The 26,199-nt window shown below is 45.3% G+C and overlaps 1 protein-coding gene across 2 annotated transcripts in view; it reads right to left on the bottom strand.

Annotated features, from left to right (window-relative positions):
- Positions 1-25,276, bottom strand: part of Bcat1 (branched chain amino acid transaminase 1) — a 90,483-nt gene extending 65,207 nt beyond the window's left edge. The window contains exon 1 of one of the 2 annotated variants that reach the window (XM_059256343.1): positions 25,233-25,276. In XM_059256343.1, coding sequence (XP_059112326.1) covers positions 25,233-25,238 — 6 coding nt within the window. In that variant the 5' untranslated portion in view covers positions 25,239-25,276. Of the gene's footprint in view, positions 1-6,873; positions 6,910-25,232 lie in introns of those variants that run through there. The other variant, XM_059256345.1, reaches the window with a different exon arrangement.
- Positions 25,277-26,199: the final 923 nt, after the last annotated feature.

Here is a 26,199-nt window from a genome sequence, read left to right on the forward strand (position 1 = left end):
GGTGGCACATGCCTTTAATCCCAGCACTTGGGAGGCAGAGGCAGGTGGATCTCTGTGAGTTCAAGGCCAGCCTGGTCTACAAAGCGAGTACCAGGAAAGGCGCAAAGCTACACAGAGAAACCCTGTCTCGAAAAACCAAAAAAAAAAAAAAAAAAAAGACTTATTATTAATCTGTATTTCTTAATTATCCACTATAATTTAAGTGAATTATATAAACATAATACCTTAAATGAGAGTAGAAATGTATATAATGTATAACAAAATTAAGTTTAAATTTGTATCAATAAACTAAAATCTATAACAATGTAAAATATTTATCCTATATTTCTATATCATATCTCCCTTTCTTCCTTTAGAAAGATATTGACTATGATCAATAACAATTTGTAATCAACAACCTAAACAAAGACAAACATCCATAATCCATTATTGGGAATGTGGACATAGTTTTCTAGGCTACTTCCTGCTGATAGAGAGTGCTGGTAATCTTATGGGGATACAAAGAAAATTTTAGGATTACGGTTAAGTCCTAAATGGAGTAGTCTGTGATGCTGTATTCTCTGAGCCATTGCCTTGAAGTTGATTTTGAATGATCTGGGCCATGGGGTCATCGGAGACCTTTCAGGGGGTCTTGGCTGATCAAACCTGATGTATCTTAACCTGGAACAAATCCATAGCCTCTTGCTTCCTGTGGAAACAAAATCAGAGCCTCCTTTCCAAAGCAACATATCCTTAGATCCAAGTTTTGAAGTCAAGATACCTTTAAAATACACATATTGGTTTAACTGAGCAGCCTTTACAATCAAATGTTTTTCTGCAGTTGAAAATCCCAAAGACAACATAATCCAGATTCTCTGTGTGATATCCATCTTTATGTGGCTTATTTTTTATACTGTCTTTACTGTCTCTTTAAAGACTTTTGTTGTTGTTGTTATAAGTTACTTGGCATTTTTAGAGGTTTTTTTTTTTAATGCTGAATGTTGTTTATTGAAGGAGGGAGGAGGTCTTAAATACAAGCTTATAGCACAATGGGAGAACCCTGGAGGGTAGAAGTTCACTACCGATGTTTTACAATCTTGCATCTAAGCTGTTAATGCCCATTATGCAGGATACACAGACAAGGAACTTCCCTTAAGCATTCATGAAGGTGGAACCCAGCAGGGAATTAGCATAGGGAGGATATCAAGGTCAAGGTCAGCAAGCAAGGCAACAGTTACCCAAAACGGGGGCCAGGACCCTACAGGTCCCCCTTTTACTAATAAATGAGCTTCTGACTTAGGTTGCGTGGGACATCAGCAGGTCACCTTACCCATCATGGAGACGCCTGCCCTAAAGACTTTATTTTTTAAAACTATTTCTTTATATAACTGTCTATATTCCTTTTCCTCTCTCTTCTAAGCCGACATACATTTTTATACACATTATAAGCCATTTAAAGTCTTATTCCATCTGAATCTGTCTTATTGTGAACCTATTGCTTTAAACTGCAGCATTACTAGGACTGAAATGGAAGCTTTGGCTGCTGGCTCCGCCCATCTCAGCTTCCCAATATGGCAGAACTACATTTACCACCAGCTCTGGGAACCAGACTCACTGTCGACTATGTGACGCAGTGGATCCATGCTTCCACCCAGCAGCGTGTAGCTCAGAAACCTTTTTTTTTCTGTCTGCACTAGCAAAACCTATATCCACCATGCAGTGTACTATGCAGCTTGGAGATGCTTCTGTGTAAAGTGGCATAGGTCAAGCCCACATGCCACAAACCAGTCATAGAGTAGCTCAAGCCTTCAGGCCACAGCTGGCCTAAGAGAGACAACTAGGAAGCTGTTTTTAGCTCCATTTCAGTTTTTTGTTTTTGTTTTGTTTTGTTTTTTGTTTTTCAAGACAGGGTTTCTCTGTGTAGTTTTGTGCCTTTCCTGGAACTCACTTTGTAGACCAGGCTGGCCTTGAACTCAGAGATTCGCCTGCCTCTGCCTCCCGAGTGTTGGGATTAAAGGCGTGTGCCAGCAATGCCCAGCTAGAATTTTTTTTAAGGCTTTCTCAGGTTTTAGTTAGAAACTCTTGACCCACATTTTGGCATGCAGGACCAGTGGGTGAGAGAGATTTGTCCTGACCTTGGGCCAGGTAGGACACAGAATAACTTCAGCTACACAGGAAGTCCCTAAAACTCACAAGCCCCCAAAGGCCTGGGACTGGAGAGATGGCTCAGATATTAAGAGTGCATTGCTCTTGCAGAGGACCCTAGCCAACTGGGCAGCTTGCAACTGTCTGTAGCTGCAACTTCAGGGCATCCTCCCCTTCTGGCCTCCACAGGCGTGTGCACTCAACCACCACCCCTCCCCCAACACACACACAAAATAAAAAAAAATAAAAATGCATTTTTTTAAAGGTCCACAAGGCCAGATGAGCAGTAAAAAATGGTGGAGATTTCCCAGTAAGTTCTGCAAGGAGCTGGGTGGGATGGACTTTTTGGTGATACAACTGCCAGTGAGTCACCCATGCTCTTGTCCGCAACCCTAATAAACTCAATGATTCACTAAGCTAAACAGAGGTAGAACATGTGTCTGCTGTTCTATATGGGATGAACAGAAGTCAGACAACAGAAGGAAACAGCCAGATTTCAGCAAGTCTCACAGAGTAGACAGCAGGAAGGACGGGGAAGGGGAGAGGATGGGAGAAGGGGAGAGGAAGAGCCCCCAGGAAAGCTCAGTGGAGACAGTCACCAAGAACCGTGGAATCCTCCAGATGCTGTGGTCTGAGGAGGTGAACAGTCTTGTGAGGCACACTGAGTTCTGAGGAGTCTCTGAGACTGACGACCGGAGATCCCCCAGGGTCTGATGACTGGCCTTGCTGCTGGTCAGCTTTTGACATGGCATTGGATACAGGTGGATACTGAGCAATGACTAACAACAAGAAAAATCTGTATTCCACCACGTGTCACCTCTGATCAATTCTCTGTTGATTTCTGAGACTATCTCACCAACCCGAGGCTGGCTTCAAACTCACGAAGTATCCGTATGGCCTTGAACTTCTAATTCTCCCCTTACCACCTCCCAAGGCTGGAATGGCAAGAGCGCTCCACCACACCCAGTTTATACCGTGTGCTGGGGTCAAACCCGGGTCTGCAGGTAGACATGCTAAGCAAGCGCTCTGCACACTGAGCCACATCCCCAGTGCCTGAGTCACCCTCATCTCACAGTCTGGGTCAGGAGCCCTGGTGATAAGAACTGCAGATCATTTCACCCCGCCACAATAGATGTGACTCCCTCTTGGTTTTACACTGCTGGTATTTTCTTTATTCTGGATTTATTCTTTCCATTTTTTTAATTTGTGTTTGCTTTTTCTTCACAGATTTCTGAAATCCAATTATCCCAATCAATTAACACTTCCTTATCTCATCTTCAAATCTCCTTAGCTCAGCTCCTGCAGACCTCTGCATGGCAAACCTGCTTGAGAGGCATGTTCACAGGTGGCCCAATCCCTGGTCATGACTGGGTCTCCTCTTCGCTCAGAACACCACACAAAATTATCCCTGTAGCCACGTAACAGGCAGAACACATGCAGTCCAGTGTCACAGGGAAACGAATGTGGTGAATGCTTCTGATACCCAAGGCTCCTCTCAGACAGGACAGACACCAAGCCAGCTCCTCACTCCCCGTCCCCGTCCTTTGTACTTCCTGTAATTCTCTGTACAAAGGACAGCCTTCGCCTGAAAGGCCTCCGGCCATCTCCAAGCTCTTTTCCCAGGATCGATGGAGAGAAAGAATCTGAGTAGAGATTAGAGATTTCAGTGTATATTCAGAAACAAGCTCAGAATTTTGCATTTTACCAAAATAGTCTTACATCTCAAGTTCCGAGCAGGAGACATTAAGCCTAATTAAATGAGGCTTCAAGAAATAACAGAAGATATTTCCTCATGACTGTAGAGAACATTGTGTACGTACTGTCACTTGAATAGCTACTCATGCTTTTTTTATTTTTTCTCCTCACTGTGTAGTCCTAGCTGGCCTCAAACTCACTATATAGACCATGCTGGCCTTGAACTCAGAGAGATCTGTCTGCCTCTGCTTCCTGAATACATATACCACAACACTAGGTGGTACTCTCTACAGAGCAAGATGCAGGACAGGCACCAAAACTACACAGAGAAACCCTGTCTCGGGAAAAAAATTCATGTCATAGAGCTGGAGAGATAGATGGTCAGTACTTAAGAACGCTGGCTGCTCATGAAGATGTTGTGGGATGTACTTTAACCGGCAAAGATATGCTACATTTATGTTGCAGAATATTACTTTAACTATGTAAAGGTGTGTTATATTTGTTTATGTTGCATTTGTTTAATGATGTAAGGATGTGTTACTGTTTCACCTCACCTGCCTGAGGCACCTGATTAATCTAATAAAAAGCCATTAGCTAGGCAGTAGAGCTGGGATAGGCAGGGCTGGTGGGCAGAGAGGAGGAGGAGGAGGAGGAGGAGGAGGAGGAGGAGGAGGAGGAGGAGGAGGAGGAAATCTAGGCTCAGGGTAGAAGAGAAGAGAGAATGGAGGAGGAAGAGGGAGACGCCCAGGCCAGCTAGCCAGACAGACAGACACAGGGGAGCAGTGAAAGCATGACACACAGAAAGAAAGAAAGGTGAAAACCCGAGGCAAATGTAGATGAGGAGAAACAGGCTAAATTAAATTACAAAAGCTGGTGGGACAAGCATATGCTAAGGCTGAGCACTCATAACTAATAGTAAGTCTCCATGTCATGATTTCGGAGCTGGTTGGTGGCACAAAAGCAAGCGTGTTACATGCAGAGGGCTAGAGTCTGGTTCCCAGCAGCCGTAGAGGGGACTTCATAACCACCTGTAACTCCAGCCCCACGAGACCCAGCATCCTCTTCTGGTCTCCACAGGTTCTGCACTCACATGCACAAGACCATACACAGACAGAAAATGGGTAATTCCAGGGGCCTCTGATGACGACCACATGGAGATGGAGGGCAGGGTGCTGCTCAAAACTGGTTCTGAGTAAATGCCGGGAACTGCGTCTGCCAGCAAACACTGGCTTTCCTGAAGGTCTGTGGGCCAGCAATCCTCGGTCTGCAGCTCCACTGTGTCACTGTTAATGATCACCAAGAACTTTGCAGCCATCCATGGAAATGCATCTGTGTGCTTTCTGTTGCTGCAATAAACACCTGCCCAAAAGCAACCTGGGAGTCAGGGTTTATATTTGGCTCACATGTTGGGATCACAGTCCATCATTGAGGAATGCAGGGCAGGACTACCTTCCCTGGGATGGCAGCGTCTACTGTGGGAGGAGCCCTCCCACATCAATCATCAAGAAAATGCCATCAGACATGCCCACAGGACAGTCTGAATGTGGAGGTATTTTCTCAAGTGAGGTTCCTTCCTCCCAGATGACCCAGTTTGTGTCAAATTGACAAGAAGGAAGGAGGGAGGGAGGGAGGAAGGAAGGAGGAAGGAAGGTAAGAAGGAGGAAGGAAGGTAAGAAGGAGGAAGGGAGGGAGGGAGGGAGGAAAGAAGGGAGGGAAGGAATGGGGCAGAGGTGGGGGCACATGTGACCACCCCAAGCTGGCTACGCTCCCCTGAGATGCCCCAGTCCACAGATGAAGATCCCACAGACATGGGAGACCACTGCATGGACTCAGTCGGCATTTGTCTGCCCAGGAAACACAACGCAGGACATATTTACAGAAAGTGATCAACACAGGGAAAGGTGGGGGGCGTGGCTGGTGGTGGACAGTGAGCAAAGATTCTCAGCAAACAGAGAAATGGGAATTTGAACCACCACAGTCTGTAGGAGCAGCTAACTAAAGGGTCTTTCTCATAAGGATGCCATACAGTCAAAAGAACATGGCAGAGCATGGGAGCACACACCTGTCATCACAACACCTGAGACACACAAGCAGTAGGGTTGAGTTCAAGGTCCACTGGGTGTGTAACACAAGCTTTTTAATCCCAGCACCTGGGAGGCAGAAACAAGGGGATCTCTGTGAGTCAGTAAGTCTCCACAGTTCTAGGAAGTCAGGGCTACTTAGTGAGAACAAGTTTCAAAAGAGAGAGAGAGAAAGAGTTCAGGGTTGGCCTGGACTACATAAAGCAGTCTCAAATTTTTTAATTAAATTAATATATATGTGCAATAACTTATCTGTGAGGAGTCCTTGGTTGTGGAACTCTGTCCTCTGAGCACAACACACCTGGGAGTCTGCCACCCCGTCCCTCCGGCTCCACGCGACTGCTGTCTTGAAAGGTCCTGGAGTCTATAGGAGGTGGAGGCTGACTGGGGATGAGGCTTCAACCACACAACTTTTGTGAATTGTCACACAGGCTGGGCTCTGGGGTGACACAGCTGCCTGAGTCACCCATAGTCGTGAAAGTTGCATCCACTTTTTCTGGGGAAATGTGAACAGCTGTTCACCCCCAACAGGGCACCAACCAATGACAGATGGCAGAGTATTTACTAGAGGACCGTGGACGACCCCACAACAGCTGTATCACCAAGGTCCCACCCATCGTGGATGACTGATTCATAGAGCTGCATCACAGAGACCTGCAGTCAGTTAACGTCCCACTACTTCATAGGCTCCGGCATCTCCCAAGATCACGTGCACCTGAAGGCTGGCAGGAGGGAGTTAGTGACAGACTCCTGAGTGAGGGGTTGTAAGGATTATGTCCTTAATTATATCACCAGCCTGCGACGGCATCCCAGCCTAAAAAGTGGACGTGCCCTCTCTGTGCCCTCTTTTTCCACACTCCCTCCTTCAGTATTCTCTCCCCTCTGCATGGTCTCTCTCTCTCTCTCTCTCTCTCTCTCTCTCTCTCTCTCTCTCTCCTCCCTTTCTCTCCCAATAAAGCTCTAGAAAAGTAACCATGGATCATGATTCTTCCTCCACCACAACATCCAGTGTTCTCTTCCGTTGACATGGCCACTGTGAGTGGCGGCCAGCCACGAGCGCCGAGGGCCGCCGCTTAACCAACAGGGGTCCTGTTGTGGAACATTATTTTAACTGTGTAAAGGTGTGTTACATTTGTTTCTACTGCTTTTGTTAACGATTCAAAGACATGTTACATTTGCTTGATTAAATAACATTAACCTGGGGTCAGGAGGCTGAGTCAGCCACTAGCTGACAGGAAGGGGTGGGAGGAACTAAGTGTAGTGAGGGTTCTTCAGTGGGGGCTGAGCAGAAGGACAGACCTCTTTTTCAGGAGACACAGGCAAAGAGAGAAGATTAGCTATTTGCTGTAGTGATATTTGCTGTGTTCATGACCTTGGGCTACACGATCATGACCTTGGGCTATACGGCCCGAAGGAGGCTGTGCTTCCTGGCGTCTTACCATGACCTCTGAAAAGGAAAGGGAGAGGGGTCACAAGGTCTCTTCTTCTTGCTTCCTGGCAGATCCGACTGCCAGGTGGATTCACTCCCCGTCAGAACAGAGAACGGCTTCAGCTGTTCACTCAGTTCTGTATTTGTGAGTGTATTTCCTCAATTTATATTTTAATAAATCCCTATTACCCATTCAATAGACTCCCATGGTTGATCTTAACCATTTGCTATTCAGCCTTTCTGAGCTAGCAGGATTTCACCTCAACCTTTGAATCCTGAGTTCTATAGAAGGATAAAGTTCCCCGTAGTGGCCGTGATGGAGCCTGTGCCTGAGGGCCAGTGCGGCGGCGAACGCTGTTGGTGACTTCAGAGTCAGGTGCCGGATGGGCCGGCAGTTGCTTTCGGAGCAGCCACTGTGTTGAATGAAAAACTACAGGAGCCTATGACCCTTCTCGTCCAAGCTCTTTTAGGAAGTGCCAACAATTCCACTACCACAGGCCTGGCTATCACTCTGTCCTTCGCCCCCTGGCCAAGGTAGTCTCTACCCCAAACTGTGCATGGCCCTAAGGAAAAAGCCATACGAAATCTCATGCTCTTCTAATCCCAGTAGAACCCCTTCATTAACTCATCAGTTCACAAAACTGGACTGGATGCAGATGCAGAGCCCTGAGACATGAAGGCTTGACCCTTGCCCACTGAGTGGATTCATTTCTTCCATCTGCCAACCCTCTGGCAATCCTTTCATTCTGCAAACCGCTGTGTCCTATCAGAAATGAAGTAACTGGGCATCCGGCACTCCTTGGGAGATCAGTAAGCTCACAACAAACACCAGCTGGCTAAGCGAGCCCATCAAGCTTCCCAGGGTGACAGTGCCAAGGGCATGCCTGATCCTGGTGTGCAATCTTTATAAACCTAATGCCATTGCCAGTTTGGGCAGGGAACTGTCAATCACAGCATCCTAAGGAGTTCTGTTCAGCTTCTAGGGACCTTGACTCTGGGAGAAACTGGATCCTTGGCTTTGTAGGGTAAGCCAGCAGAAATCAGGATTGAAGTTTAGGCAGATGAGAAAGAGGGGAGGTTGGGAGGGTAGAGCGGTGATAGCACGCTTCTCTGGCATGCACAAGGCCCTAGGTTCAAGCTCCAGAACTGGCAATCTTAAATAGTAATAATAATAAATTTTAAGAGGCTGGAAAGGTAGCTCAGTGGTTAAGAGCACCAGCTGCTCTTGCTGAGGGCCCCAGGTTCAGTTCCCAGTAGCTACATGACAGCTCACAATCATTTGTAACTCTAGTTCCAGGGGATTCAGCATTCTTTTCTGACTTCTTCGGGCATCAGGCACACATGGTGTATATACAAACATGCAGACCAAATACCCATACACATTTAGAGAAAGGCAGACAGACACAGAGAGAGAGAGAGACAGACAGATACAGAGACTCAATAAGCAAGCCCAAGAGCATGGTGTGTGCTTCTCAGGATCACAGTTCAGTGTCTCAGGAGTAGACACAGACATCATTCTGACGGCTCTCGAGTCATGCCTCAAAGGCTTGCTAAGAAACAGATTTCCCTTCCTCCTCTTTTGCTCTAAAATAAATATACATTTTTAAAATTGACTTATTTTTTTAATTTTCTGATAGACAAGGTCTCATTATGCAGCCCTGACTAGCCTGGAACTCACTGCCTTTGACCAGACTAGCTCCAAATTCACAGAGATGCACGTGCCTCTGGCTTCTGAGAATGGACATTTAAAGGTATGTGCTACCATTCCCAGGCAAATAATTTATTTTTATTTTTAATTGTGTATATATGTACGTGTCTATGTGTATGTGAGTGCAGTGCCTTCAGACCCCAGAAGAGGGTGTCGGATCCCTCTGGAGTTTCGGGCTCCGTGAGCCACCAGACAGGGCTTCTGGGAAGGAGCTCCGGTCTTCTGTAAGTGCAGCACATGAAGACCCTTTTCTTCTTTCTTGGTAAGTGGAGGGATGCAGTAGCTGCGGCTGTTGGGATCTGTTCATCCTGAGGCAGAGCTGGAAGGACAGACGGATTTACTACGGTAGCCTGGTTAGAAGAGGGCTTGAGACACAATACCTAAGTTACTCATTTCCTTCTGCCCTACCAACCTCTGTGGCTCGCCACTTGGATCCTTTAAAGAGGGAGAGAAGCATGTGTGAAAGGAGAGACGGGACCCATGCTTGCCAAGACACTCCGGTCGGGTGCTTCCAGGCAAACCTTGGGGAAGATTTAAATAAAGGTTCACCAAGGACAAAACCACGGCCAAAAAGATGACACAGTGGGACAGGATTTCCCACCACGCTTGACAACGTGAGTTTGATCCCCCAAACCCACATGGTGTTAGAAGGAAACCCACAAGTCAGACTACATGTGTATCATAGTACACACACACACACACATACACACACACACACACACACACACACAAATGTTCTTTCTTAAAAATCACATTATAAAGACCTTTAAAGGTCTTTTTAATTTAATTTAAAGATCTGGCTTCATTTTCATTTTGCTTTAAGACGAGGTCTCACTATATAGTACTGGCTGGTCTGGAACTCATTGTAGACCATACCAGCTTCAAACTAGAGGCAATCTACCTGCCTCTGCCTCCATACTGCTGTGACGGGCATGCTCCACCACGCCTGGCTTGGTTGACATTATTTTTCATTTCAGAATCAGAAGACACTTCACAAACTAAAATTCTTGTCAGATGAACCAACGAATTGGCTAACATCAGGGAACATCTAATAAGGCTTAGACAGAAATGGTTTTGTGTCTGTTGAAACGAGAATAGTGAGTGTTATGGAACTCAGGCACTAACTGACTCCATTTTGACTTTTAGCCTGACCAGTATACAGGCTGAGTTCAAAACAGTCACTTCTGCTGATGTTACTCAAAAGGTTGAAGATCGAGAAACTGAGTGGCTCCCAAGTCTTTCTGTGTGTGATCCTCTTTGGAAAGTTCTGCAGGTTGAAGAAACTGTTTCAATCCCACATTTTGTAGGGCAATTATGGACTGGATGGCTGCCCCGCCTGCTTCTGTTCCAAGGCAGTGACATCATTCTCTTTAAAATGGCTAGTGTCTGTGACACTATTTGACAAATGGATGAAATTTGATGAATTATTCAAACCTACCAAGCTTTTGTTTAAAAGTGAGACCCTGCATGCTGGTGCACACCTTTAATCCCAACACTCAGGAGACAGAGGCAGGCAGATGTCTGTGAGTTCAAGACCAGCCTCGTCTACATAGTCCCAGACCAGCCAGGGCTATACAGTGAGACCCTGTCTCAAAAGATCAAGCAAAAAAAAAAAAAAAAAAAAGGTTTTAAATGTGGCTGTTAAGGTGGTAACTTTAGATCAGCCAGTGTATTAAATTGTCTCCATCTCTGCCTCTTTACAGGATATTTTGCCTTGGTCCAGCTTCCATAGACCACTGGACACACAATTAAATGTCACTGGTACTTTTTTTTTTTTTTTTTGCCTGTGTTAGTGAAGACCCCATTCTTCCTGAGCTGTACCTATAAACAGGCTGCAGTTCCAGGTTGCAGCCTTTAGAGAATGCCACCTGATTGCCATACATGGGTCTGTCCTGTCCCTATGCCCTTGCAACTGCTAATTAGGGTTCTAGGACACAAGCCACAGAGGTCATGCAAGTACATCCTCTTCACTCCTGAGCCACCTCTCCAGACCCTCACTTACACTTTTTATGGTGAAGACTCATACTGCGTTTGAAACTCTTTTATTTTTATTGGGGGGGTATTTTGGTTTGTTGTTTGTTTGTTTTTGTTTTTGAGAAACAGTCTCATGTAGCTCAGGCTGACCTGGAACTCACTGTGTAGCTCAGGCTGGCCTGGACCTCACTGTGTAGCTTATGCTGGCCTGGACCACCTGATCTCATAGTCTTCATCCTTTAGAAGTAGTTACGCTATAAGTATGCTCCACCACACCCCTGAGTCAAGAGCTCCTTTGACATCGGGTGTCATTTGTGAAACCTGAGCTGTATATAATTTAGGGAGCAGAAAAGAACCACAGAACCCGAGCTCCATAGGGCACAGTTGCAGCCTGGCTTAATGTGAGGCCTGGGCAGAACTAAGAAGTAGCACTTGACCTTTCATGATCCACAAGGGCTTTCGGCAAACTCACTGTGCCATGTGGCTCTCCCATTTCCTAAGAACTCTGGCTAGTTAGCCTTTCCTGGATGGCTGGAGCCACACACAGAAAAGCCACTTTCCCAAAGAGTTAAAACTTACTTCTTTAGTCTGGTTGTTTCTTTGTGTGCTTTTGTGTTGTGGGATATTTGAACACTGTGTGAAGATGTATTTGCTATGATTGGTGTAATAAAAAGCTGAACGGCCAATAGCTAGACTGAAGGTATAGGAGAGATTTCCAAGGAGAGAGAGGAAGAGGAGGAGAATCTAGGTTCACAGGAGACGACACAGGGAGGAAACAGGAGGTGCAGGATGGGAGAGCGGTAATGCCATGTGACAGAATGTATTTATAAATGGGTCAATTTAAGTTCTAGTTAGCAACAAGCCTAACTAGCTTGTTATAGATAGTTAGAGCTTATTAAAGCTACAGTCCGAGCTTTCATATTAATAATGTTTCTGTGTCATTAGTTTTGAGCTAGCAGCTGACAAAAAAAGCTTGCTACATTTGGCACCTAACACGGGACATGAAAATCACACAGGGCCTGAGAAAGCTGGGGGTGCAAGGGAAGGTTCCGATAGAATCTGTGCTTGCAGCTCTTTTAAGAGGCCCTGCTACCAAGCGCTCCCAGGCCATGCAACAGAGGACCTAGCCACTGCTTAGCAGTTTAAGGTTTGCCTCACACAGTCAAAAAAGGTAACAAACATGCAAAAAGTCAGGTCCAGACCAAAAAACTTCTAAACAGATATAGTATGCTTAAAAATGTGCTTACATAGCTGGGCAGTGGTGGCGCACGCCTTTAATCCCAGCACTCAGGAGGCAGAGGCAGGCACATCTCTGTGAGTTCGAGGCCAGCCTGGTCTACAGAGTGAGTTCCAGGTCAGTCACTAAAACTACACAGAGAAACCCTATCTTGAAAAACAACAAAACAAAACAAAAAAATGTGCTTACATGTTATAGAAATAAAAAAAATGGATATAGACATATAGTCATAGAAAAATAAATAAACAGTTTTTAAAATAATAGTGAAGTCTTTAAAGAGAGAGTAAAGGAGTAAAGTGATAGAAAAGTAAAAAGCCACATAAGGATGGGAAATACACAAGGCTTCTGGATCCTGTATGCTGCTTTGTTGACTTGGAATTTTTTAAATGATAATATACAGAAACAATATCTGCTGAGAGACATTGGATTATGGCAACTGCTAAATTAAACCAACCTATATATTTTAAGAAAATCTTAACTTCAAAATGGAAGTCAGGAAATATGTTGTATTTGGGGAGAGGTTGTGACTCTGTTTCCACAGAAAATGAAAAGCTATGGATTCCTTCAATATTAATAAAGATCAGACTTGATTGGAGAAGATCTCCTGACATTAAAAAGGGAGAAAAAAAAAGACTACAAGACAGAAGATATATATGCTGATCCCTCTACATGGGTATAACATTGAGACTGGATGAGACATGATATATCTTGCTGGCTACAGAGTCCTCATGACTTATTATTACATGCCATCCTTTCATATGGATGGATAAAGATTTATTACAGTTTGGTTACACAGTCCAAATGCACTTATAAAGTTGACATATGCCTTTACCTGCTCAAACATAAAGCAAAAAATCATGTTTAACTGACTTGTGCACATCACACATTCCACACTTATGTTAATGCAGATATATATGTTACCTTTAAAGGTTTGTGTATTTTCAGGGGAGAAAAAAGGACCAGACACCAAGAAAGACTAGTAGTCCAGTGATCCAGCCTCAAAATGCCTCTGTTGCAGTTTCCTAAAAATTCCGCATCCAGAACAACTTCAAAGCTTCTAGTTGAGATGGTCCAGCCTCACAGACTACTCTAGCTGGGACTTCAGATAAGTTCTAAACATTCCCATTACACAGAGACCAGACAACAAATGACACAGCTAGCTCTCCCAGGTCCTGACCATCATCCCAGTTTTCTCAGGGTTCCCTAAAGATGCCATCACTCCCCAAGACAACAGGAAGCTGTTAGAAAATATGCCCACTTTCCTAAGAGGTGCAGTGGGTGGTTTTTGGTCATTCAGTGGGTTATCAATGTTTGTCATCATTGGGGGTTTGGTTACAAGTTGTTTCTGGTCATGGTCAGAAAAAAACCTAAACAAAGGAGATTAGATTCAGGGATCTCTTTCTGAAGGGAAAAGAAGGGATAAAGCATAGAAATAATAGAATAAAAGGGTGGATTATTGAATCAACTTTTGAATAATTACTAGTCTCAAATATTTTACATGGGTATAGATTTGTGTACATTAATATAAATTTAAGGTTATTTTTGTTTTACTGTATTTATGCTTCTATGTTTAAGGTATTGTACCTATGCAGCTCATTTAAAAATGCAAAGTTTTAATCCTTGAAAGCTATTTAGGGATAATAAAGAAAGACAGGTTAGTAGTTAATCATCTATAAAAACCAAACTTATATTCATGCTAGCTATGTTTTCAAGGACAAACATATATTTTAAATAGATAGATGGCCTTCCAACACTTCAAAGACCTACAGAATGTGGCATTTAAATTGTTTTAATAGCATAAGGCTTTTCATGATAGTGAGACATGTTTGCTCCTGGCAGCACCAATTTACTTCAAAAAAGGATGATGGGCATCGAAGAACTTCCATATGGAGTTTGCTTTTACTGTGGCAAAAGTTAGCCACTGGGCAAGAAACTTCCCTTTCCTCGACTGCTGACAGTATGCTGTCCAAACTGGACAAGCAGGACACAAAAGAAGGCAACTGACAAACTGCCAAGACAAGGTAGGACAGTCCTTCAAAAATTTCCTACTTCACAAAAAAAAATCTGTCATATATTCTAGGACTGTAGACCAAAGACAGATGCCCCAACATTGCAGAGAAATGTTAAGTGACATTCCAGGCAGCCAGATGTCTCTGTCACTTCTATAATTTTGGAAATTATTTGCTCTGCATTTCCTGTTTAATCAAGTAATACTATATCCTTCTTAGGTCTCTGATAGAGTTGAAGAAGAAATGTTATAGTTACAGTTTTCCTTGTTACTAAATTCAGAAAAGAAAGTTACATAAGAGCTGTAAAGTTTATAAGGTTAAGAAACATAAAAGCACCGGAGGGGGGTGGGCCGGCGGCGGCGCACGCCTTTAATCCCAGCACTCGGGAGGCAGAGGCAGGTGGATCTTTGTGAGTTCTCGGCCAGCCTGGTCTATAGAGCGAGATCCAGGAAAGGCGCAAAGCTACAAAGAGAAACCCTGTCTCAAAAAAACCAAAAATAAATAAATAAATAAATAAATAAATAAATAAATAAATAAAAGCTTAAGTTGTTTATCTAAGAAGATGTTTTAAGGTCAAAAAAGATGTTTTTAGGTTGGTAATACAAGTTAGGATAGAAAGTAAATTAGGTACAAAACTTTGGACTCACTAAGATAGGCTAGATAATAGAGTACATTCTCTGAATTTGCCAAATACAAATGGGCTAGACGTTGTGAATGTAGTTCTTACCTGATTTAATTGTTCTTATTGTATATCGTTTTACTATGTTAGATTTAAAACCTTCCCTTTTTATTTAGACAAAAAGGAGGAAGTAGGAAATTTGTACACTGTATGAGGATATATTTGCTGTGATTGGTGTAATAAAAAGCTGAACGGCCAATAGCTAGGCAGGAGGTATGGTGATATTTTATTTGTACTGAATTGTGATTTTATTTGTGTGTTAATAAAGTTGCCCGGGGGTCAGAGCTATTAGAGCCATAGCAAAAGCTGGGCGGTGGTGGTGCACGCCTTTAATCCCAGCACTTGGTAGGCAGAGCAAGGTAGATCTCTGTGTGTTCAAGGATACAGCCAGCATTGGAGACACACGCCTTTAATCTCAATGCCAACCATAGAAGACCTGGAGGTCTGTACAGAAAGGCAGTGATGAGGAGGTCATGTGGTTGGGTTTACAACCAATGAGAAGGCAGAACAGAAACTCTATATAAAGACAAACAGACAGGAAGTAGGTCTCTTGGCTGAAGAGGATTTGCTGCAGCAGGCAGGTAAGGCTCTTAGCTCTGATCTCTTGGCTTTCTTCTTTGCATTGGTTCTGTGTTTCTTATTTAATAAGACGGTTGGTTACATCTACAAGGAGGTGGGATTTCCAGGGAAAGTAAGGAAGAAGAGGAGAATCTAGTTTCACAGGAGACGCCAGGAGACACAGAAAGGAATCAGAAGGTGCAAGATAGAAGAGAGGTAATGCCATATGATAGAACGTGTTTATAAATGGGTTGATTTAAGTTCTAAAAGCTAGTTAGGAACAAGCCCAAGCTATAGGCCGAGCTTTCATAATAAGTTTCTGTGTAGCTATTTGTGAGCTGGTGGCCAATGAAAAGCTGGCTACATTTCTGAAGTGTGTGGGGTCTATTTATTGCCAATCACTTGGCACACATTTATATCTCTGTGAGTAAACAGTTCCAGTTTAGGAAGTAGGTGAATCAGAGGTCTTTAATATTTTTTAGTGTTAAAGATTTTTTTTTTTTAATTTCTCATTTTGCTTTTTTGAGACAGGGTCTCATAGAGCCTAGGCTGGTCTTGAACAGTCAGAAAATGACCAAACTACCACTCGGTCCCACAGACTGAAGCAGAGTCTTCCAAATAGCTGGACTGTGTCCCATATCATTTTGGAAGAGCCAGAGGCAGCCACATCCTCTGCCTGGTCCTCAATATTGCTATTAGAAAGTCACTAATGAGAAAGGGTCTTCCATAGATAGTGTTTTCAAGGGTCTGAGCCTGGAGCAAGAACTGTGTTTCTGGTTCAAATCAGGACCAAGGATAAAGGAGAGGCGCAAGGTGCCTGCCTTTGAATCCACTCCCTTGAGGGTTTAGTTATTTTAAGATTTTTGTGTGGAGGGGATAGATAAGTGTATGTGTGTGCAGGTGCCAGATGAGGCTAAAGGGGGCTCTTTACCCCTGGAGCTGAAGTCACAGGCAGTTGTGGATCCTGGGAACCAAACTTGGGTCCTCTGGAAGAAAAGTCCTTGCTCTTAACAGCTGACACTCTGCAGGCCCTTTGGGAGGTCACTGCTCCACTCCACCTGGAGGACTGAGCACCGTGGAGATTAACTGCCTTTCCTCCTGGGGCTGCTGAAATCAAGTCGTTTCTTCCCAATGCATAACTGACTGACATTTCTTTCGCTTTCAAGACAGAGTCTCATGCAGGCCAGGCCAGCCCCAAATTTGTTCTGTAGCCATGGCTGGCCTTGAACTTCTGATCCTCCTGCCTCCACCTCCTGGGTGCTGAGATTAGAAGTGTGCCCCATCACACCCAGTGTTAGGTGGTGCTGGGATGGAACCCAGGACCTCATGATTGCTCAGCAAGCACTGGACTGACTGAGCTACATCTCTAGCTCCTGCTTTGGCTTCTGAGATAAGGTCTCACTTTGTAGACCAGGCTGGCCTTGAACCCAAATTGCTGCGGCTCACTCACCTTCCCAAGTACCAGGATTACATGAGCCACCATACATGGCTTGAAAAAAATAACGTTCGCTTTATTCTATGAATATCTTGTAATAAGTTTAGCTGATATTTATGTAGAACACACAGTCCTAAATGTGCTTTGCCTGTGTGACTGTGTATAATCTTCACACCTTCCATAAGAGGTACACATTATCATCGCCACCATTCCATAGCACACCTTCCATAAGAGGTACGCATTATCATCACCACCATTCCATAGCACACCTTCCATAAGAGGTACGCATTATCATCACCACCATTCCATAGCACACCTTCCATAAGAGGTATGCATTATCATCGCCACCATTCCATAGCACACCTTCCATAAGAGGTACGCATTATCATCGCCACCATTCCATAACACACCTTCCATAAGAGGTACGCATTATCATCGCCACCATTCCATAGCACACCTTCCATAAGAGGTATGCATTATCATCGCCACCATTCCATAGCACACCTTCCATAAGAGGTATGCATTATCATCGCCACCATTCCATAGCACACCTTCCATAAGAGGTACGCATTATCATCGCCACCATTCCATAGCACACCTTCCATAAGAGGTACGCATTATCATCGCCACCATTCTGTACATCAGAATGTTGAGTTAATTGAAAAACAGGCTCTTTGGGGGTTGGAGAGATGGCTCAGTAGTTAAGAGTACTTGTTGCTCTTCCAGGGAACCCAAGTTTGGTTCCCAGCACACACATCAGGTTGCTCACAACCATCTGAATCTGCAGCTCCAAGAGAACTGATGCCATCTTCTAGCCTCTGTGGGTAAGGACACTCACATGTACACACACACACACACACACACACACACACACACACACACACAAGCACACACACTCCCACTATTTAAAAAATAAAATAATTTTTTAAAGTTTAAAACAGAAAAACAGCCAGGCAGCCTCTTCAGAGTGTAGCCGAGCTCACACCACCCTCCGGCCCTCATGCGTGCTCAGGGCCTTTATGTCACTGCTTGTTGTGGGAATTTTGATAGCACTGTGACACTTCAAGACTGTTAAATAAAGTTTACCTTGAATCAGGGGGTGGAGCAGGCGACTAGCTGACTGGAATTGGCCATAGAGAAGCCAGCAATTGGGGCAGAGAAGACACACTGGAAGGAAAGGGTGGGGACTAGAGTTTGTACTCCCTTTGTTGGTAAATACAATAGAGACTTAGTTTAAACCTACAGAAGGTCCTCCACATGAGTGGCCTTCGGGGCAGGGGATTGACTTCTGATGGACCTGGACCGTGGGACCACAGACAATAATTAAAATATCAGTAGATCCCTATGCAGCCACTAAGCCAACAGAAAAACAACTGTGCTTCTCCCTGTGGCCCCCAAGACCTTCAGTAGGGCCAGAGGCTTACAGTGAGAACTCTTCTTATGTGCTTTGTGCACACATTACAGTAAGCTGAGGTCATCATTCTGGGACACAAGAAAAGCAGGGAACAGAGATTGCTCCTCTGTGATTAGTCCCACTCTCTGCCACTCCGTTCCAATGCATCTTGGAGACAAGCAATAGAATCTCTGTGGATGGAGGCCAAGAACTCAGGATGCCAATTATGATTGGGAGGAAAAGACAGCCCAGCCTGATGAACAGCACAGAGGGGGTAGTTACACAGAACCCACTGCATGAGGTGGCTGTAATCACCTGTCTCCAGCCTAAGGGAAGGGACCAGGCACCTCTGCCTCAGAGGCTGGCACAGAAGTGACCTCACTACGGTCAGGAGGCTCAGAACATGTAGGGGAGCTAGGGAGAGGGCGCTACTATTGGGTTGCAGAAACAGATTTAGGGAGATTCTAGAAACTAAGGGAATGAACAATGAGTCTGGGGTTGGATGCAAAGTGGGTGATGCTTTTACTTTCTGGTCATGTGATCTTCTTTCCCAGTTCAACTCCAGGGTCCCACCTTCCTGACAGCTTTTCTGACTTCTGTACCTAATCTTTTTTTACTACCACTGAACTGTGCACAAATGTTTGACTGTAGAATTCAACTCTATTATACTAGTGTTTGCTTCCCCCTTCCCTCCCTCCCTCCCTCCCTCCCTCTCTCCCACCCTCTCCCCACATCTGTCTCCACAAACACAGCTATGTCTCAAGACTAAGAATGATGTGGGGCCGAAGAGACGGCTCAGTGGGCAAAGGTACTTGCTTCCAGGTCGGATGACCTGAGTTCCATCCTGGGGAACCACATGAGGAAAGGAGAGAACAGACCCCAAAGTCATCCTCTCACCCCCATGCTGTGGCATGTACACAACCACACAATATTTTTGAAGTAAAACAATAAGATAATGCTTAAATTACACACTATAAAGTCTAGTAGCCTCAGAAAGAGCTAGCTATCCCAAGGTTTAATTATATGAAATTAAATCAGCTACTGTTTGTAGGTCGTTACTGCACTGTATAACTAGTACATTAAAGACACGTTTATATACTCTTTTCTATTTTTAATTAGGGAGGAGGCTTGTTTTTACTTGCTTTGTTTGTTTGTTTGTTTGTTTTGAGACGGGAACTCATGTTGTCCAGGCTGACCTCAAACTTTATGTGGTACTCCTTTGGCCACACACATATATTCACATTCAGGTGTGCACAGAATTAAATGAATAAATGTACAAATAAATAAAAATATGCATAAACCCCTTGGTAAGCCTGTCAGGGAAAGGGAGCATAAATAGTTGTAATGGAAGAGAAACAACCACAGGAAGCTGAGATGAACACATCGGGTGGCAGAAGTCTGCAGGAAACTGGAGAAGCCCTGCTCTTCTCCCTGGGAGAGAACTAAAGGCTAGAAAAATAAACCCAAAAGAACAACCCTTCTTTGGCAGAAGGGAAGTACACAACAGCCTAATAGATTTTTTTCTTTCTTTCAGAATCCGAGGGTTTGGTAAACCCTGTCTCAGTGCCTCTTTGTATCTGTCCTGGTATGCCTTCATTAGTTTGCTTAAAAACAGCATTGTCTGCAAAAAAGGAAAACAAGTTGACAAGGACGGGAATGAGCAGCACTCGGGGACATGTGACTTTCTATACTCTAATCCCAGCCTGAGTCAGCTGAAGAGCAGGAAGACTTAATCACCAAGCCAGCTCTCTGCCCAAGCCCCATTTTCTTAATTAAGCCTGCTGCTTCTCCTTGGGTCACCAGCAATGTCCTCCCGTGCACAGAGCATCAACCAACCCGACACCACGGAGCCTGTGATGAAGTACGCTTCCCCACATACGTTATGGCTACAGCTGTCTTTACTCTTTAAAGCCAAGTTTCACACAACCCAGGCTGGCCTCAAACTTTATGATCCTGTCTCCATCTCAGAGTGAGTGCCTAGATGGCAGGTGTCCGGCACCACGCACAACTCCCTATTTTAACTCACTCTTTTATCTTCAAAGTTCAAAGAACGACTTATTATGATTTCACAATTTGCTGAGGACGATGATCACAAGAAACGGTAGCTGAACCAGCTAATCAGAAGTGACCACACTTGGCAGAATTCCCCCCTTCTGTGTGGTAATGGAATGCCAACAACTGTTCAATGACTGCCCTGTGCAAATCCGCCACGGCCATACGCAGGACGGATGCAGACTGAGGCTCAGCTGTGTTTCTTTGTCAGACAATGGTGGCTTCTCTGGATGAGCACAGCAGCAGGTGTTCTTACGTCTACACTCAAGGAATTGGAGCTTTGGGCCTCAGAAGCTCTTCCAGAGGCTTCCCTTGGATGTCTTCAGCCCACATAGAGAGCTACCTGGTGAGTTACACCCTCACCTGGACTACAAGAGACTCTGTCTCAAAGAACCAAAACCAAACAAGGCTTCCAAAGGCAGACATCCAGGTAAGGCCAAAATAACAGAAGTACACCCTATCTATATATGAGACAGTTAACGCCAAGTGATCAAACATTCAGGTTTATACATGAAAATAAAGAATAAATGAGCTGGCCGCTTCTTCTCCTTTTTCTTCTTCTTCTTCTTCTTCTTCTTCTTCTTCTTCTTCTTCTTCTTCTTCTTCTTCTTCTTCTTCTTCTTCTTGTTCTCCTCCTCCTCCTCCTCCTTCTCCTTCTTCTTCTTTTTAGTTAATCTAAGATTATTTTCAATGTATAGCAAGTTCACAGTTTTTCAATCCCAAAGAGTCATGGTTTTTAGTATAACTTGAAACTATTGCTTATTATGTAATTATGTCATTATATAATTTCCTCTGTTTTTTCCTTTCATTTCTCTTTTCTTTCTTTTGTTTTTATTAGAAAGAAGATCTTGCTATATGGCTCTGACTGGTCTTGTACTCAATATGCAGCCCAGGTTGACCTCAGATTTTTAGCAACCCTGCCTTGGTTCCTGGGTGCAGGAATTACATACAGGCTTGTACCACCATGGTTGGCTATTTTCTTCTTATACTTGTCTTTCTATTTACTTTGATCCTTTTTCTATATTTCCAGAATAGGTTTCAACCTTATTATTTGACATTTTCTCTTTCCTGGAGTATGGCAGCTCAAGCCAGTAACCCCACACTCAGGGGCAACCCCACACCATGTGGTAACCCCATACTCAGTGGCAATGGGATCTCAAGTTCAAGACCAGTCAGGACTATCTGGTAAAATCTTTTTATAAAAATAGGGCCTGGAGAGATGGCTCAGTGATAAAGAGCACTTTCTACCACCCTTCCAGGGGACCTCAGTTCCGTCCCAGCACACATATTAGGCTGCTCACAACCATTTGTAACTCCCATTCAAGGGGTCATAAGGCCCTCTTCTGGCCTTTGATAGCACCCTCACACATGTGGCACATACACACACACAAATAAAAAATAAATCTTTCAAAAATAAGAGTTAAAGTCTTTTTTAAAAAATATGTATCATTGGGGAAGGGGTGGGGGGGTGGCTCACACCTTTAATCCCAGCACTTGGGAGGCAGAGGCAGGTGGATCTCTGTATATTAAAGACCAGCCTGATCTACAGAGCCAGTTCCCACTAGCCACTGAACACAAGACAAGTGTTCTGGGGGAACTCTTTTCCACCCAAGAAGTCCTGGCCTGTATGATAGAAAGTGTCTGTGAAGTACACTGTGCTATTGCGGGTAGGATGGTCTCCTTTCTAAGCTATTTTAAGGCCATAAATATTCAGTTCTGGAGGTGATGTAATTCAGTGAGTAACCCCAGAGAATGACTTAGAGCAGTGATAAAACAGGCACTGGCTGGTGCCTGACTGGCCTGCAAAGCTCCACCTTGATTTCCCATTCACACGACACCGGGCATCTAACGAGGTCTCAACATGCCACCAACTACAAATGCAGACAGGGTCACACCTATGGACCAGCACACCCTAAATCCTAACTTGGGGCTCATTTGATGTGTGTCTGTGCATGAGTATGTGCACTTCAGCTCCTGCTCATGGAGGCCAGAAGGCATCAGACTCCCTGGAACTGGAGTTACAGGTGCTGTGAGCTACAAGATGTGGGAGCTGGGAGCCAAACTCCAGTGCTCTGTGAGAGCAGCAAGCACTCTTAACCACCCAGCTGTCTCTCCAGACTTAAATGTTTTGTTTTTTTTAATTGGGTTGCAATTCTCATGTGTGTTTCTGTTGGTTTAAACAGAACCTAGTTTCAGCTGACTTGGCTGAATGAGCCCTTCCTTACCAGCTGAGCTTCAGAGCCCAGCAGGAGGGATGGCTATCGGAGGCTGTGTTAAGCACTCTGAGCACTGGGCAGCTGTTCAAGAGATAAAATGGCATTGCCAAGGCTGCCCACAGGTGCAGCTGAGAAGTGAGTGGGTCAGCTAGATTCTCCCATGCTTGCTGGGAAAGCGGTGTCCCACAGAGAGTACAGAGAGCTGGGACAGAGACATCTAACACACAGGCCCCACACTCATGCCCCCAGCAATGCACTGAACATTCCCCTGGAGTCGTTACCTATTTAAAGGAATTGTGGGAGGTGGGGTGGCTCAGTGGGTAAGGTATAGCCATGAGGACCTGAGTTCCAGTTCCCAGAACTCAGCAATGTCAAGTGAGGTGCACATCGTACTTCCTGGAAGCTCACAGGCCAGCTGCCCTGACATACTCAGTGGCTCATAACAAGGACTCTTGTTTCCAATGAGGAAGGCAAGGAGCCCGGAGGTTGCCCTGTGACCTCACTCATGCATGATAGCATATGCATGCATGGTAGCGTGTGCATGCATGGTAGGGTGTGCACACCCACTCACACACACAAACATGCACACATCATATCCATACGCACAAAAGACAATGGGGCTGGTGAAAAGCTCCATGGGCAAAGGTGTTAGCTATCAAGCCCCATCTCTTCAGTTCTAACCTGGCAACCCCATGGTGGGTGGAGAGAATGGACTCAAACATTGTCCTCTAGGGCCTGGAGAGATGGCTCAGTGATTAAGAACACTGGCTGCTCTTCCACAAGACCTTGGTTCAATTCCCAGAATCCATGTTGATTCACAACCCTCTGGAACTCCAGTTCCAGGGGATCTGATGCCCTCTTCTGTATGCACACGGTGCACGGACAGATATACATGCAGCCAAAACACCACACACACAAAAATAAACCTTTTTAATTAATAAATGTGGTTAGCAGGCTTTGGAGGAATAGAGGAAACTCTTCAGCCAGGCATCCCATGCCACCTCCACAAAAGGCTTCCTATGAAGCGTGCATCCCGAAACCCCAAAGTACATAACCCAAATGCCCAGGCCATTTCTTTGTTTATGCACTGAAATAAGGTCCGGCTAGCACTAACTTCCTCCAGGTTGGTAACGGCTTCCAAGCAGTTCCCTCATGGACACACGTAACAAGTAAGGAATAAAACCAACAGTTATGGAAACAACCAGCAAAGTCACAGGTACTCCCAAAAACATATCAGTTAGGATCAGTTGGCTGTTTGTAACTTCCTTCCCAAAGGTTCCAACCCATTCCAAATACTTAATAAATTTTGGAATCCAATGAGCTGAGAATAGTTCTTACAGACTCCCCCCCCCCCCCCCCCGTATTTGTTGGTGTCCTTAGTCCAGGGCTGTTTTCCTGTAGCCCAGGGTGGCCCGCTATATAACCAAGGATAGCCTTAAATTCCCGATTCTTTTCTCTCCACCCCACAAGCTCTGGGACTACCGGTGCATGCCGCCAAGCCTGGCTCACAGAGACATTTTTTTTTTTTTTAACTCTCCATCCTTTGTCTCTATGGCTCAGAAAGCAAATTAAGCTGAGATACCCCCTCCAAAAAATTTTCCAGACAAGAAAGTACCATCCTAGGTTACCCCCCTTCGCTAGTTATAGAGCTTTGAGACTTCCCAAAGGGGCCACAGCAGGAGAATGCAAACCCCTGGCCTTCAGCATGTAGCTTTTCTCTATCCATAGACTACCCACCCATGGAGTTTGGGAACTCATATTTAAGGCAGATATATATAGCAACTGAATAAGAATACACTAAACAGTGTATTCACTAATAAATGCATGTCTATAAAAATAGTAAATGCATATGATTTAGTAAAATAAGGTAGAGATGTTTTTTAAAAAAATACCCATGTCTATCAGGGCTAGAGGCAAAGGAAGCCATGGTATGAATGGAGAAGTGACGTGGAGCTTCCGTCCAGTGAGGCTTGAGCAGTCTGTATCTCTAACTCCCTCCTCCACCTCCCCAGAAACTGAAACGTGGCTGCGCTCCGCTGCTCCCAAAAGCCCACATTTTATTACTGGAATCTTCCTTCCTGGAAGCAAACAGCATAACCAATGGAGTATCATTTCCCTTAGAAAGGGACGCCTTTCAAACCTGGCAGCTTTTCCAGAGCCAGTCCTGGAAAAAAGCCTAAAACGCCTCTGGCTGATGGCTGGGCTAGCTACCTCAGACTAGCATTAGAATACATCGCCTGGCCGCTCCAGTCCTTCAGGCTGCCCTGAAGCTTCAACGTGGAACCTGGAACCGAAAAGCTGAGCTGCCCGCTTTCGGCAGCTAAGAGGGTCCTCCTCCTCCTTCCGTTACACCCACCCAGGAGAGCACCCCGAGCATCCCCCTCAAGCACCATCTCTAGGCAGATCAGACACAAGAACACAGTCCTTCCTCCCGCCTTGGGAGCACGTGGGACAGGCGCTGTGGCATCCTCTGAAGCTGGGTACCGCATCCACAGACCCCGGACACGAGTCCGAGTGGGAGCATCTGCTGGTGGAGATGAAGCCGGGTCCCCACGCCTGGTGGCCGTGGCGGACAGGGAACAAAGCAGGCTTGTCGGAGATGTCCCCGGTGGGTGGCTGCGTTCCAGCAGTCAGACGCTTACCTTCATTGCTCGTGGCCGTGTCCTAGCTCCAGCCCCTGGGGCAGGTCTGAGTCCAGCTGTGGCGCAGCGACGCAGCGACACGTGGCGCTCAGGATAGCAGAGCGCGGAAGATGGAGAGCTAGGAGTGCTCTGGTGCGGATTGCATCAGCGACTGGCCCTGCAGGGAGCTGCAGCTGGGCCTCAGGCTCACTCCAGGGTGGGGGACTGTGTGATGAGCGCGTATTTGTACTGCAGGAGGGGAGGCAGCGGAGGAGGACCGATCTGACAGCACCTTTGATTCATTTCCTCTCTACTTGCCGAGAGAAGCTCTGGGTACCTCCCTCCCCTACCGAGTCACACTGCACCAGGGTCAGGTCTCAGAGAGTGGAAGTTTTAAGATGTATTTGGGGATAGTAAGGAACAGGTTGGATTTTTCCAGGGTTGTGGGTCTTACCCATCTTGTTCTCACTTCCACCCTCAGTCTACTCTCAAATACCAACTCCTTTACTTTTTAAAATCACATTTAAATAAATGTAATAAATTTTGCGAAGGGTTGGGCGCGCACTGTGTGGAACTGTGAAGGACAGCTAGCCGGAGCCAGTTCTCTCCTTCCACCGGCTGAGCCCTGGGATGGGCTCTCAGGCTGGGAAGCCAGCTTCCTTAGTTTGCATCCTCTGATGTACACACAGAGAAGTTTTTCCGATGTGAAATTGCCCCATCACCTGGTCACTCCCTCCCCGCCTACACACGCACACACGCGCGCGCGCGCGCGCACACACACACACACAAAACCTCGTTGTGACTGGATTTCCGTGTGGAGCCTCAGGCTCTACTCCAGCTGACTGTGCTCAAGGGAGCTGCCTCCCTCTGAGGATCTGACAAACTTTCTGTTCAGTAAATCCAAGCAGAAGTCTCTGCTGTGGAATTTTCATCCTAACTCCCTAGAAGAGAATCACCTTGTCCATGACTGTTTTGCCTGTATCCTTTA

The sequence above is a fragment of the Peromyscus eremicus genome, chromosome 3, assembly GCF_949786415.1.
Source record: "Peromyscus eremicus chromosome 3, PerEre_H2_v1, whole genome shotgun sequence".
Lineage (NCBI taxonomy): Eukaryota > Metazoa > Chordata > Mammalia > Rodentia > Cricetidae > Peromyscus > Peromyscus eremicus.